We start from the raw sequence: 15,204 nt of genomic DNA, 5'->3' as shown, positions 1-15,204 counted from the left end.
GCGGCTGCGGAGTCGGTGGGGAGGCCGCTAGCGGGCTGCGGGGGCGGGAGGCGGCGGCGGCGGTGGCTGCACAGCCCGCGCGGGCCCCGCCGCGCTCAAGGCAACCGGGATCGCCGCGAGGGCGGCCACACGCGGGCCGCTCGCCCAGAATGCGGGACTAGCGGACAGGCTGCGCGGCCGTCGGGGCAGCGAGGCCTCGCGGCTGGCTGGCCCAGGGGAGGCGTCCCCGGGCGCCGCCCCCTGCGCCCTGAGGCCTCGGCCCGGCTGCTTCTGCTTTCCCGATTCTCGCGGCAGCTGCTGCCGAGGAGGCGCCCGCGCCAGCCACCCCCGGGGGAGCCGCGCCGCCGCCGCCCGCCCGGTGCCCTGACGGCCGCTGTTATGCGTATTCCTGTAGACCCGAGCACCAGCCGCCGCTTCACACCTCCCTCCACGGCCTTCCCCTGCGGCGGCGGCGGCGGCGGCGGCAAGATGGGCGAGAACAGCGGCGCGCTGGGCGCGCAGGCGGCCGTGGGGCCCGGCGGGCGCGCCCGACCCGAGGTGCGCTCGATGGTGGACGTGCTGGCGGACCACGCGGGCGAACTCGTGCGCACCGACAGCCCCAACTTCCTCTGCTCCGTGCTGCCCTCGCACTGGCGCTGTAACAAGACGCTGCCCGTCGCCTTCAAGGTGAGTGCGGGGCCCTGGGCGGGAGGACACCGGCCCTGCGCCTTCGGGCGTCTCAGCTGCTGGAGCCAGGGCCCCAGAAAGGGAGGGGCGGGGACGTGCCCGCGACCCCGCGGCTAGAGCCCAGCAGCCGAGCCACGGGCGCTTGCGGTCTCTTTGCGCGCTCCGGCCGGGGACTTCGGCGTTCCTTCTTGGATGCACCCGACACGGACGACTTTTAGAGGATTTGGCCCCTCCACCCTTGGGGAGCCCTGCGGAGAGATGTTGATGCGGAAACGGGCGGATGGGGCTTCGCTCTTCCCCAGCCCGGATCCCTCGGACACAGCCCTGCGGGCAGCGGGGCAGAGGAGCCCCGGGACCAGGGCGAGGACACCGGAGGCGGGGTGCGGAGGGTGGAGAGGGCCTACCCTCCTCTCAGAGGAGCAGCACCCCTCCTTCTGCACTGCTTCAGAAACACTTCCTGCTCACACCGTCAACTCCCGGCTTCTGAAATTTTACACCGGGAGGCTCTAGGCCGGGATCGGGGGCCTAAACGAACCCTAAACGGTTGCGGCCGGGATCCCGAATGTCAGGCAGAGACTGGGGGCGCTCCCACCCCTGGCAACCCCCAGTCATTCAGAGGAGCTTTTTCTCTTTGCTGGGGAGTAGGCGACTGTTTCATTTTCATTTTTTTAAGGGGGCAGCGAGATGAAACGAAAACGCCTTGGTTTTCCCCTAAACCTCTCACAGCTGCCGTGAGAAAGGGCAAGGCAGGAAGGGCCAGCGGCTGGGGGTGGCGGGTGCCTGAGGTGGCTGGAAACAGCGGCTCCTGGCAGCTGAGGCCGCCCTTGGTCCCATTAAGACGACTCCAAATTGGAAAAAGGGATGAGTGGCTCTTTGAGGTCTCCCGGGTGACATCTTAAAATACCAGTGGGGAAAATCTCCCGGGGAGAAGGGGGAGGGGGAAGCCCGTGTGACTTTAATCCTCAGATCGGAGGTTTTACTGTCACTTGGAGCTTAAAAGGAATCTTTGAAATTAAAAGAAGACAGGATGTTGACAGGAAATCTGGCCTTTTTAATCAGACCCCAAACATTTTCTCCTTGAAATTTTTACCATCTGGATCCCTAGTCCCTGCACGCGGTGGCCACGTTTAAATGGCTGTGACTGCCTTTGCAGTCTGATTCCTTTTCAAAAGGCATCTGCCTCCCCATGCTCCTTGGGATGGGGGCGTGGGGGAGACTGTATTAGGGGGGCATCTCCACCCCCATCCTGCAATTCCCAGCAGGTGCATCCTCCTGCTATCAAAAGCCCCTCTCTCACTTTAAAGGGGGTTTCTGGACAAACCCCTCTGAAAACACCAGTTTGTTTTGCATTTTGCATTTTCCCTGCATAACGAATTCAGGCTCTGCAGAGGCAGATAAACTGGGCCTGGGCTGCATTTCAGGGCCACATTTTGTACCCCAAAGGGCTCTGGCATTAATTGAATGTGGGGAGCAGTCCCGTTATTATTGATGATATTATTTTCATTTAGAGACTTGGTTGCTAGGAGCGTGTTGATTCCTCTTTTGCTCAAGCCGAAGGGAAGAGAGGAACTGCACCCCACAACATACTGCCTGCGCTCATTCACTGCTTTCGCTTAGATTAAATTTCATTGAAAGGATAAATTGTTCAGGACGTGACTTAGCCAGTTGATCTAGGATTTGGGTGTGGAAGGTAGAGATTTTGTCCTTTGATTTTTGTTGTATTGGGGGGCAGGTCGCTCTTGTTTTTAACCTCTTCTCCAACCCGCATTTGAAAAATCTGCAGTGCGCCTGGGACCTAGGGGAGCTGCCCGCCCAGCTCCTCCCCTTCTTTCCTTGGCCTCCTCTACCTTCCTAAGCTGTCCCCCTGCCCCCATGCCCTCAGGTGGTGGCTCTGGGGGACGTGCCAGATGGAACGGTGGTGACCGTGATGGCCGGCAACGATGAGAACTACTCCGCTGAGCTGCGCAACGCCTCAGCCGTCATGAAGAACCAGGTGGCCAGGTTCAACGACCTTCGCTTCGTGGGCCGCAGTGGGCGAGGTGAGCGGGAGGGAGACCGCGCCAGCCCAACTTTGGCAATGGCAAAGGCGGGGAGAAGGAAGCTGAGAGCGAGGTCTTGGGGTCCCTGTGGCAGCCCCAGAAACAGGTCTTCAGGGCCAGCTCTGTCGAAAACAGCGGTTTGGAACCCCTTAGGGTGTTACAGACCCTTTAGGATGTGAAGAACGTTAGGGTCTTTTGCCGGAAAAGACACAACTTTCTTCCCATTTCTGGGGTTTACTAACTTGTGAAGTCTTCCACACCTCCCCTCTTTCCCGGTTAAGCACCCTTGTCTCACAAAGGTGCTGGGAGAAGATAGTAGACTATCACTGTCTTCAGAATGGGGCCTCGTCAGTCTTTTTTGGCAGGATGCTTCGAGGCTGATTTAGACAAATCCTTGGTCTTTAGGTCCCCAGCGCCCCAGCCAGTCTCCCCACTGGGGTGGAATCTCCCCCACACTTTGAGGCTGCCTCTCCCCAGCTGCGGTCTCCTGAAGCCACAGTTTCACCAGTTCTTCGAGCCTTAAGGTGGTTTAGAAAAGAAACGAATGCAGTGCAGGATGCTGAATGTTGGAAAGCATAGCTTGAAGGCTGCCGTCTCCCACCCTAGAATCATGGCTGGTGTGCCACCCTGCCTGTCTGATCTTCCTCAGGCAATATGAAGGAAGGCGGGACCAGACGCCGCTGTGGCTGCTGCCAGGGGCTGTTGAGTGGGAGGCTGCTGGGACCTGAAACCCGTCATCACTTCTGGGTGGAGAAGTTCTAGAACCCCTGCCGGGGTGAAATGGAGACTTGAGGGCTCGCTGGCCCTTTAAGACCAGCCTGCTGAAAAGGGGGGAGTGTCCTTCCCAAGCACCAGCCGGCCCCTCCCGCTTAAGAAAGTGAGCTAGGTTCCCTCTGCTTCCAGTTGCGACAGAGGCGGAGGCAGAATGGTACTTTTCATCACCAATAAACAAGACCTGCTTAAGGTTTTAGTTCCCTCTGAGCCGCCAGTCCTGCTCGGAAAAGGGCATCTGGGCACCATTTTTTCCTCTCCAGCCGCTCAGTGTATACATACAAATGTCAAACATATTTTGACTTTTCAGCATTAATTAAAACCAGGGCATTATTTGCATGTAATAACTGTTTACTTGTTACTTTTTATGAAACTGAAATAGTTTACATTCTTTCAAACATTTCCTGTTCCTGTTGGCTCCCTTCCCCACGCCCAGATTTCTTTCAGACGTTGCCCTTAACTGGTTGCAGGTTGATGGATGGAAAATGTTTGCTTTTATGAATTAAGCTTTCATTGCTGCTCCTAATTAGTCTTCAAGCCCCTTTTGTCATCCCCAATCTCTCAAGCCTTTTGCAACTTAATCCCAGCCCCAGCCCTGAGTGGAGAGTCGCTCGCCGCTGGCTGGTGGTAGCTTGCTTGGATGCAGTTGGACGGCGGGGTGGTGGCCAGGTCCGCAGGCCCAGATGGCGGTGGCGAGGGAGGCCCCCTACAGCTGCAGCAGAAGGGGAGGTCGGTCTTGGGAGCCCAGTGAAGCACCTACACCCTCTTCTGGGAGGTGAACTCCGGAAAGCGAACAGACGGTGATTCTGTGTTACTGAGACCCTGCCTGGCCCTTCTGCTGCTGAAAACGATTTCTTTGTGGTATTTATACCCACAGACCCGCACCCACCCTGCAAGGCCCACCGGGAGGGAGATAGGTTTCCAAAGCATTGTGTAGCAGCGTGTTCCTGGAGCAGGCAAGGCTGAGGCTGGGGTCATGGCTCCGGGAGATGCAGGAGGCTGGGTCTATGAGGCATCCTCACAGCCATTCTCTTGCCAGTCTCAGTGGTCCTGGGAGGCAGAAGAGGCCTGAGTGGGCGCTCCGATGCCCGTGGAACTTGACGGGACTTTCAGACCTTGGAGGCTCATGGTCTTCAACAGCCTGGGCTCTACAACCAGCCGACCTGGATTTCAGTTCCAGCTCTGCCAGTGACTTGCTGGATGATGTTGGGCAAATGGCTTAACCTCTCTGTGTCTCTGTTTCATCGTCTGTAGCATGGGGGTGATAATGTTACCCACCCCGTGGGATTTTTGTGAGCATCAAGGAGACGGGCACTAGCATATCAGTTGGCACATGCTGAGAGCTGGATACAGGTCAGAGATTTGTTACTTCAAATGCCTGGGACTGGAGGAGGTCTTTGCAGTCCCTTTGAATGGTGACAGTCACTGATTTTCTGATTATGGTGTGGTTTGGGCGGGGGTGGGGGAAACCCAGAAAGTGTGAAGTGTCGAGTGGGAGAAGTGGAGGCGGCTGGCAGTGAGACAGGAGGACACAGGGGTCCTGTGGCATGCAGCTCCGCATCTGCCGTGCCCCTCCTGCCCACTGGGAAATTCCCTCTGAGGAACAGGTCGGTGGTTGACACAGACAGTCTGGGCCACTTTAGGAGGCAGGACAGGCTGGGGTTTTGGACTCAGAGCCTTTCCCTGGCTCTCTGACTTCTGCCAGAGCTAAGAAACCAGATGGAAACTTCTGCTTGTTTCCTTGCATTTTTACTCCTTGAATCTGTCTTAATTCCAAGAAGGTAGCTTTCCGTAAAGGCGTACGCACGATACCACCCCAGAGCTCTCACGATAAGCCTGAAGGTGTAAACCAAGAGAAGGAAGGGAAGGAAACCAAGTCATTCTCCTGCAGTGATTAGGGCCAAGGTCCCCGCCCTGCCGGCCGCAGTGCCCCTTCTTACACCAAATTTTTGCAGCACGCCCTCTACCATCCTACAATTGAAACGCGAAGATAACTTAATCTATCCACCTGTGTGCATATTCAAAATCTATATAATTCCATAGCTATAATGGAGAGAAAAAGGAAAAGTAACTTATAATGATGTATCTATTTGAATATGTAAATGTTGGGGCGAGATGACAGACACTGTGAGGTGGATGGGTGTTTGCACCTCTAGCTGAAGCCCCGTGACCCCTGCGGCCGACCCGACAGGCCAGGTGTACATGACTCAGTCTGAACGTGGCACTGCCGTCAATGACATGATTCGCTGAAGCTGTGAGCAATTCTTGGCAAAATTCTGAGCAAAATTTAAAAAAAAAAAGAATTGTCTTCCCTCCCAGAAAATTCAGTACATATCAGAAGAGTGTAAAAACTTTTTCCTTGTTTTATCTAAAACTGAGTTAGGCTCATGGCTCAGAGAATCTACATAAGCAAGTTTTTCCCACACGGGAAGAGTGAATAGTTGATTGCCCTGTGCAGTGCTAGACATTTGCATCCCCCCCTGCCTTCCACATCCCACCTCTTGAGGACCACGCAGCACACATCCCCAAAATGCTGTCTAGGAGGGGGCCACTGGCCTAGGTAAAGATGAAAACAACATGACTTCCTGAACTGTCATGACCTGGTGAAAAAGAAACCGTAGTGTGTGGAGACAGATTTGGGAGCCAACGTGTAGGTGCAGGCTTAGGGGGACCACTGGTGGGGGAGGAGTGGATGGCTTCCTGGTCGACACTGAACAAATCCAGAGGCCCCCAGAGATGTCCCTTCCCGCTGTCCATGAGACCCCAGTGAGTGGAGCTTGTCCCACAGGAACCCAGGCAAAGAGAGACAGGGACTTGCCCAAGGGCACACTGCTAGACCCCGCTGTGTCTGCTGCTCCATCCAGGGACCCAGGTCCTGCGGGGACGCCTACGGCCACTCTCAGCCCCAAGGAGCAACTATTTCCAGACGGGACTTCTCCGCCTCCTACCAGGGCCGGTGGGAGCACCTTGATTTGCAATTCCTGGGCTCCCAGCTGATTGAGAGTTTGCCCGGGGTTCCTGCACAGTTGTCCACCTCCTTTGTCCTCTCAGCTTCCTGCTCTAAGAGAGTGGAGAGGTGGGCGGATGGGTTTGCCGCCAGATGGAGAGAGAGGTGATGGGCGCTCAAGGAGACAGCTTTCCCCACCTGTGGTTCGTGGGGCCCCTGCCTCTTGTGGCACCTGACACGTGCCCCTCCCTCCCACTCCTGCTCCCAAGTGCCAGCCCCTCCCTTCCTCCCTCCCTGGTCTCTGTGGGTACCTGGGAGGGGTGGTGTCAGGCCTGGAAACTGGGAGGAAGCTGTTAAGGTGGGCTGGTGACCTCAGGGCAAGCCTGTGGTTTGCTGCCTGGTGGGGGCTCCTCACTCCCCAGGAGTAGGTGCTTAGGGTCGGTGCGAAGGGGCAGGCTCCAGTACATTCTAACCTTCCTGGGCACTCTGCCTGGATACTGTGTGACCTGGTCAACTCATTGCCCCTCTGTGAGTCTCAGTTTTCTAATCTGTAAAATGGGAGCAGTAACCTCTGCCCTTAATTCATTTAACAAACATTTATTGAGCACCTACTATATGCCAGATGCTGTCCTAGGGGACATAGCAGTGAACAAGACAAAAGTTCTGGCCCCCAGGGAGCTTATAATCTAGTAAAGGGAGACAAAATAAAATAAATAAGTAGGTAGATTATTAGAAGTAATAAGCATTAGGGGGAAACTCAAGCAGATTGAGTGGGAGTGGGAAGGTCTGTGACGCTTCAGAGTGAGCTTCTTAACCTTTCATTACCCCATGGACCCCTTTGACAGTCTCAGAATTGTGCTTTTAAAGAATGAAATAAAATACAAAGGATGGCAATGAAAACCAATTATATTAAAACATAGCAAAACGTTTTTAAAAATTGTGATAAATGTGCTGCCTTGTTAGCTTGTTAAATAACAAGATCTAGCAACGGGTTTGATGACGACCGTGACTTTGAAGTTGTGACGAGCATGAAAGATATTTAAAGAAATCTGCAACGTCTGTAATGTGATATGTAAATATGTGTGACGTCTGTTGGTGACAAGGTCACAGGGACCGCTGTAATGCCTCTGTGGTTTGTTGCCTACGTTCATACTTAAGAGAGATGCTAAATTTCAGCTAGAGGCTAGGGACAATACAGTTGTCATTTTTTTCTTTTCCTGTCCCAGTTTCTGAGCCCGCTCAATTCTAAGAGGGATGCCAAGTTAAAAATGCCTCCTTAAAAAAAAAAAAAAAAAAAGCCTCCTTTAGATAAAGTGACCAGGGAGGGCCTCACTGGAAAGGGGACTTTTCAGTGATGACCTGAAGGAAGGAAGGTGAGAAATAGAGCACTCCAGGGAGCTGGCAAGTGCGGGGCACAGGGGCCCATCCAGCCCTGGGCTGTCAACCTCAACTACCCAGCGGCTTGGCACCCTGCGGTACCAAGGAGGTGACGGAAGGGTCAGAGGCCCAGGGACCCCTGGAGAGGGCCTGACTGGTTGGGGGAAGGATCCAGGAGGGAGAAGACCTCAGAGTGAGGGGAAGCAGTAGGGGGGAAGGAGGGTCCCAGGAGGGGTGGGGCCTGGAGCGGGAGGCCTTTGCACTTCCTGTTTCCAGAAAGCATGGAAAGCGCCCCTGTGGTCTGAGTGAGGGCCAGGTGGGTGTCTGGCCCAGAGCTCCAGGTCGGGAGTGGGTTGCATTTCCACCCCTGCCTCCAGCTGGCAGCTCTGGCAAATCCCTCCAGAGAGGCCCCACTCTTCCCCAGTTTGAGTCACACCTCAATTTAAACCCCTTCTGTCCCCCTACCCCCTTACATCCCCCCAGTCTCAGAAGCCCTTGGGTTCCTGGGTGTGGCCCCGGGAGCCTGGCTGGTTTTCTTTTGTGCTGGGTTGTCCTCTTTCTGAGGCTGGAGTTTTCCCTCCATCACCGATCAACAAGTTCCAGCCATGCTAAGCTACCGTTTCTCACACCCCGCCGCCCCCACCCCCCACCCCCGAGCTTTCGTCTCCTACTTGTGAAGTGGGAATATGGAATCAGGCCTGCCTGCCCTGGAGATGTGTTGGGAGGACGGGGACAGCCCTGGGGGGACACAGGTGCACAGGGCCATCAGCCCCTGCCCTCGGGGAGTCCCCGGGCCTGTAACTGGGGACCAGAGACAGGGGTGCTCGGGGGCAGGGCAGGAGGAGGCCAATCTGACTTGAGGATCAGCGAAGCTCCCCCCACACCCCTCCCCAGCCTCACACGCATGGAGACTTTGATGCTGGTAGAGAACAGGGCAGGAGAGAGGACTCTCACTTCAGTAAAGGTGCTGGGAAAATTGGAGTGCCCTTTGAAGAAAAACCCAACCAGTAAACCCCCAGAAGAATCAAAGAATTCAACGTGGAAGGTAGAGAGGATGGTGTTTATTGAAGGTAACCTTTCTAAACACAAAATGACAGGAGAAATCACCAGCAAGAGGTAGAACTGAAAATGCAAATCAGCTTGTGTCAGAAAGCGAAACGTAAAGGCCAGTGGAGTGGGAAACCGACTGCCACAGACAGGACAGGAGAGTGTTAACAAGCTTGATAGAGTGATTTTTCCTTAAGGCATTGAAACCTTAATAGAAAAGTATGAAAGCCCATGAAGCAATGATTTGTGTTGGATTAGGATAGATGATAAACATATAAAAAATTTCAGTCTCACTAGTAATAGAACAAAGGCGACAAAGTCAAGAGTGTTTAAGAGATCTTTCCACCTTGATAGATGAGGTCACGAAGATGCTGACAGCATCACGGTAGACTCGGGCCCACACCAATCACGACGATCCTCTCCAGAGAGTCATCTCACCGGAGAGATTAATGCCCCTGAATCCCTCCCAACCCTCTGACGCGATGAAATCACTCACCGCTTCTTGGAATCTATTCTAAGGAAGTAAGCAGAGATGTAGGCAAAGATTTTTATAAACAGAAGGCCATTTTCGTTTTATTTTAAATGGTAAAACAAAAATGATGATTTTAAAAGTTTTCTCCCGTCTCAGGAATTTTGAATGGAGACTTGGGAGCCAAATGTCTATCTAAAAATAGAACAGAGCTCTGGAAATAACAGTTGTGTCTACAAATGAAATGTCTGCAGTTCCCAAATCAGTCCTTTTTCAGCCCCAGCTGCACACGCCAATAAGAAATTAGCAGCAAGGTAACACCCAAGAGTAAGGAGGTGGATAAGTCAAAGGTGAGGCTTCCATGAGTTGAAATGTTTTGCAGCCATTAAAAATGAAGTTTACGAAGAATTTTTAATGACATAAGTGCTTATGATGTGATGTTAAGTGAACAAAAAAGAGGGTACGGAAATACTTATTTTAGTGTCATTGCAACTATGTAAAAACACACACTCGCCCAAAAAGGGTTGCAGGAAAGAACACCCAAATAAATGTTAATAGTGTTTATCTCTGGCTAGTGGAACTGTGGGTGATTCTTTTTTCTTCTTTTTTATATGTTCTGTGTTCTCAAAGTCTTCTATAAAGATCACTAATTATTTTCATGAAAAAAAAATATGTACTCATCTGAGCTCCCCACCCCCAAATCGCAAGGGTCTCTAGGTAGAAGGAACAGCACAAACAAAGGCCAAGAAGCAGGGAGGAAGCAAGCCAGGGTGGCCAGAGCGTGGGGCAGGGGAATGTGGTAAAGTTGGTGCCAGACCTCCTGGGGCCTTGAATGCCAACCCCAGCAGCTTGAATTTTATCCAGAACCCTATCTTCTGCCCAGGTTCAAAGTAGAGAGACCTGCTCCTTCTGGAAGATGAGGGCTTCAGGGTGTTGTGAATAGCTCCAGGTGCCAACCTCTTCTTTATTCCCCACTCCCCCCAGGGAAGAGTTTCACACTGACCATCACCGTGTTCACCAACCCCACACAAGTGGCCACCTACCACCGAGCCATCAAGGTGACCGTGGATGGACCCCGGGAGCCCAGACGTAAGTGCCGGAGCCACTCAGCCCCCTGGGTCGGGGAGGAGGGCCCAGCGGGGGAAGGGCGGTCGCCAAGGTCAGACAGATGGCACTGGATCCTGGGAGCTGTGGCGGACGGCAGTCCTCCGCTCCACACCCCCGCCCGACTCTGTGCCTGTGCTTAGCCCGGGCTTGTAGGAAGCCATTCTGGGAAGAGGAGATGACTGAACCAACCTGACCTGCCCTTGGCTCCCTGTACCCCAAGGGATGACTGCCCACTGGGGGCCGGCTGGGGGAGTATGGATTTACAACCTTTAAGGAAAGGAAAAGGATGGGTGTGTGTTGTGTGTGTGTGTGTCTGTGTGGTGTGTGTGTGTGTGTCTGTGTGGTGTGTGTGGTGTGGTGTGTGTGTGTGTGGTGTGTGTGGTGTGGTGTGGTGTGTGTGGTATGTGTGTGTGGTGTGTGTGTGTGGCATGTGTGGTGTGTGTGGTGTGTGTGTGGTGTGGTGTGTGTGGGGTGTGGTGTGTGTGTGGTGTGGTATGTGTGGTGTGTGTGGTGTGGTGTGTATGTGTGTGTGGTGTGTGTGATGTGTGTGTGTGGTGTGTGTGTGTGGTATGTGTGGTGTGTGTGATGTGTGTGGTGTGTGTGGTGTGGTGTGGTGTGTGATGTGTGTGTGTGTGGTGTGTGTGGTGTGTGTGTGTGTGTGTGGTGTGTGATGTGTGTGTGTGTGTGGTATGTGTGGTGTGTGTGGTGTGGTGTGTGTGTGTGTGTGGTGTGTGTGGTGTGTGTGTGTGTGTGTGTGGTGTGTGTGGTGTGTGTGGTGTGTGTGGTGTGGTGTGTGTGTGGTGTGTGTGTGTTTGCAGGTGGAGGTTGGGCCAGGTTTGCTCTACTCCACCCCAGCTTCCTCTGCCAGTGGCAGAGGGAGGGAGCCATCAGAAGTAGGGGCTGCTCGGGCTGCAAGGCCAGATCCCCTCCTTGGAAACGTTCTTTGAGTCTTAGCATGTGACTTAAGTCACATAGAGCCCAGACACTCTGACCCCAGGACCCACATCTTGAGATCAGGAATGCAAATTTGATTCTGCAAATATTTATTGAGCACATATTCTGTGCAGGGAGCCCTGATCCGTGCACTTTAGCATCAAAGAAAGTTTGTGTTTCATTGCTTCTGCTGCTGAATGACCTAGAGTTTGCAGATTCAGACTGGGGAAACTGGAGGGGCAGCTGCCACAGTGGGCCTGAGGCCTGTGTTCCCTGAATGAATGAGTGAAACAAAGAAGCAGCTGGTCATCGCTGGACTGGCTGCTTCCTGAGCTCTGAGCAGAGCTCTTGTGTGGACTGGCCCACTCACGGCATGCTCATGCCTGGTGTATTGAGAGCTGCCGTGTCCTTCTCTTTGTAACTGTGGCCCTTTACAGTTTAGAAAACCCTCTCACATTTATTGTCTCATGGGATCCTGAACCAAAGGGTCACTAGTTCCAGGGAGGAGAGAATCCAGCCCTGGGGATGTTGAGAACCTGACCAGGGCGTCACACTGTCTCAGGTGCAGGGAGGCCCCAGTCTTCCCAGAGGCAGCCTTCAATTCCAGTTCCAGGGCTAAGTGGGCCTGAGGCAGGAGGCTGAGAATGGGGTGTGGCTGTACCAGGGCAGCGCCAGTGAGGGCCACCCAGGCCTGGCTCCCCATCTGTCCAGTTCCTGGGCCCACTCCAGTACCTGGCCACTTGGGAAAGGCTCAGAGCTGGGCCCGGTGGCCCTGGAAGAGTTTCCCTGTAGGCCTCTCAGGGCCACACCTCCTCCACCCTGCCTCGGGTTCCTGAACCTGGTGATCAGGCCCAAGTTACTCACCTCCCAGCTGGCACCTGCCCTGGCCAGATTCCTGCTGAGTCCTTCCTGCTGGGAGTGGATGTGGATGGGTCCATGCCCCTGGTCTTGGACTTTGTGGCTCTGAACAATCATGGCTCCCTTTTGGCCTCAGTTTTGTCGTCTGTGAACCGGGTCAGTGACCCCAAGAGTCTCAAGGTGGTGATGGCTGGGAAGCCCTTGTGAGCCATAAGCCCTTGGTGCAGAGAGCAGATTCTGAGCCAGCTTGCCTGGCTCGGAGACCTTGGGCAAGGTCTGATCTCTGTGGGCCTCAGCTGCCTCCTCCAGGAAGTGGGATGATACCACCCAGCCTGCAGGCCTGGAGATCAGTGATGGCTTGTGGATAGCATCTGGCTGTAGCAGAGGGTCCTTGTGAGTCTCTGTATCTGTGGTATTCTCTTATCCCTGGTACCTGGCATCCCCTCTGTACTCCCACCACTAGCACCGTTAGCCGATGGTGAACTTTCTTGGTCGGCAGCAGGGTGGCTGCTGAGAAATGCAGGCCATAGTAATAGAGGTATCAGGTCTCCGCTGAGGGAGGTGGTATCGTACTCGAAGTCTCCAGGGGCAGAATCAGGATGAATGGGAGCCGCGGTTGGGCTCAACGTGATGATGAGCTGTTAGGAGCCACTCCACGAAAGAGTGAGCACCCACTGTGTAGAGGCATGTGAGCAGAGGGCGCTGGGAGCTTGGGGGGAAGGCACCCAGGGACCGGCCAATGCCTGGAATCCCTCAGAACCCTCCACGTTCAGCCCTGCCCAGCCCAGAGCAGCTGCCCACCCTCCCCAGCCGAGGCCACTGGCTAAGGGTGGAGGCTCAGCCCTACCCTTGGAAGCCCCCAGTCAAGTCCTTGCCTGCTCGTCTCTCCTGAGGTCCCCCAGTCATGAGACAGCCCCTTCTCGGGGTGAGCTGGTAGGGGAAGGGGTGGCATAGGTCGAGGCAGCAAGAGGAAGGGAAAGAAATCAGGAGCGGAGAGAAGCTGGAGTCAGAAGCAAGGCGGTACGGGCCAGATCAGTGACTGGAAACAAAGTCTTAGCAGAGGCTCATTTACAGAAAAGAGTAGATGTGGGAGGCGGCACATCTCCCAGTCTCCCATCTGAGCACCTGCTTGCTCTTCCCCCTGCCCGGCCCTCAGGGCAGGTCTCACCTGCACCCTGGGTTCCAGCCCCAACCTGCCCTTCACTCTGCGACCTTGGACAAACCTTCCTCCTTTCCCAGCTTCCGTTTCCCCACCTATAAGTGGTCAGAGGGCAGCTCAGCTGCTGCTGGTCAACGAGCACTCCCTGTGTGCCAGGCCCTGTGCAGGGTCTCTTTTTTTTTTTTGGCCGTGCTGCACGGCATGTGGGATCTGAGTTCCCCAGCCAGGGATAGAACCTGCGTCCCCTGCATTGGAAGCGCAGAGTCTTAACCACTGGAACACCAGGGAAGTCCCCCAGAGTCTCCTAATTGATCCTCGACAACCCCAGGAGGAGACATGCCAGGAGACCGAGCCACTTGCCCAAGGGTGAGCTTCGGTGCACCGCAGGGGCTCCAGCCTGGGGCTCAGGGAAACAAGGGCCGCTCAGAAGGGCCTTCCTAGCTCAGTGTGCTCGTCTGTAAGATGGGGATGATATTAGCTTCTGCTCCGGGGACTTGTGAGCTTTACGTGAATTACAGCTGCCTGGCCTGCAGGAGGTACCCAACAACCCTGATGGATTGTCACAGGGCTTCCCTTCGGGGCTTTTCTTCTGCTTTGTGACCCCCGACTCCGTGTGAGGGCTGAGCCTTCCTTGGGGAGGGGTGGGAGTAGAGGCTGGTCCCGGGAGCCGGGGAGAGGCGCCTGCAGATCCCCGAGGCCCGGCTGTGGGTTCTGTGGCCAGGTCGTTCCCCTCCGCTGCCCTGCAGAGCGTGCCCAGTCTGCAGCCAGGTGGCCGGCTGGGTTTGAAGGCTGGCTTGGTGGCTTCCTGCCTGTGTGGCCTTGGTTTCTGAGGTTCTCGGTGCTGGTGTCCCTCAGAGTCACCGGGGGCTGGTAAAGAAGCAGTGGAGCAGGATCCAATATACGGGGCAGCAGGCGGTGTAGCGCCTGGTGAGCCTGGGGTAGACTGCAGTGTGGGAACTGCTCACCCTGTCTCCCAGGCTTAGCAGGTGCCGTAGCTGAGAGGGCAGGACACAGGTTCTCCATGCTGCCTGAGGCCATGGGCGGGGGGCTGTTCTGACATCTTGCCTGAGGGCCCTTTCTTCCCCAAAGTGTACATGGGATGATTTCAACAAATATTTTTCTGGGTACCGACCATGTATCAGGCACTATTCTAGAAGCTAGGGACACTGCAGTGAACCAACAGATGGGCTCTGGCCCTCTTGGGTCTCACACACTAGGGGTGGGGAGAAATGGTAAACCATGCTGTTGTCACCATGGCCCACGAGGCCCAACCTGATCTGTGCCCTTTACCCCTTGCCTTCCTCTCTGACGCCCTTCTCCTCACTTACCCAACTCTGGCCGCCTGACCAGTCTTCAAACTGGGCAGCTTCACACTTCTGCCTCAGGGCCTTTGCACTGCTGTTCCCTCTACCTGGGACACGCCTCCCCCAACAACCCCAGACGTGTGGCTCGCTGCTTCCCACCTTGAAGTCTTTACTCACACTTCTTAGTGAGCCCTCCCCTGACCACGCTGTTTTAATCAAACACACAGGCATCCCCCTCTCGCCCTTACACTTCCCGGCTTTCATTTTACTTATCACCTCCTAAGATGCTATATAGTTCACTCATTTATTTCACATATTTTTCATCTCCCCTGACTACTATATATGCTCCATGGGGTGGGGGTTCTTTGCTTTGCCAGACATTGATGTAGACCCTGGAACACGGACGTGAGCACTTAGTAGGTGCTCAGTAAATATTTGTTGAATAAATAAACGAGGTAAACAGATGATTAGCTAGTTTAATTTCAGGTAGTGAGAAGCCCTGCAAAGAAAATCTAAGCTGGGGGTCG

At 54.6% G+C, this 15,204-nt stretch overlaps 1 protein-coding gene across 1 annotated transcript in view; it reads left to right on the top strand.

Annotated features, from left to right (window-relative positions):
* The first annotated feature begins 368 nt into the window (after window positions 1–368).
* The window catches only part of RUNX3 (RUNX family transcription factor 3), a 29,094-nt gene continuing 14,258 nt past the window's right edge, over window positions 369–15,204 (top strand). Inside the window, exons 1-3 of the mRNA XM_067724566.1 lie at window positions 369–666; window positions 2,549–2,705; window positions 10,301–10,405. Coding sequence (XP_067580667.1) covers window positions 379–666; window positions 2,549–2,705; window positions 10,301–10,405 — 550 coding nt within the window. The 5' untranslated portion in view covers window positions 369–378. The remainder of the gene's footprint in view (window positions 667–2,548; window positions 2,706–10,300; window positions 10,406–15,204) is intronic.

This window comes from Pseudorca crassidens, chromosome 2, assembly GCF_039906515.1.
Source record: "Pseudorca crassidens isolate mPseCra1 chromosome 2, mPseCra1.hap1, whole genome shotgun sequence".
In the NCBI taxonomy this organism is placed as follows: domain Eukaryota; kingdom Metazoa; phylum Chordata; class Mammalia; order Artiodactyla; family Delphinidae; genus Pseudorca; species Pseudorca crassidens.
This window is presented reverse-complemented; position numbering and strand designations above follow the sequence as displayed.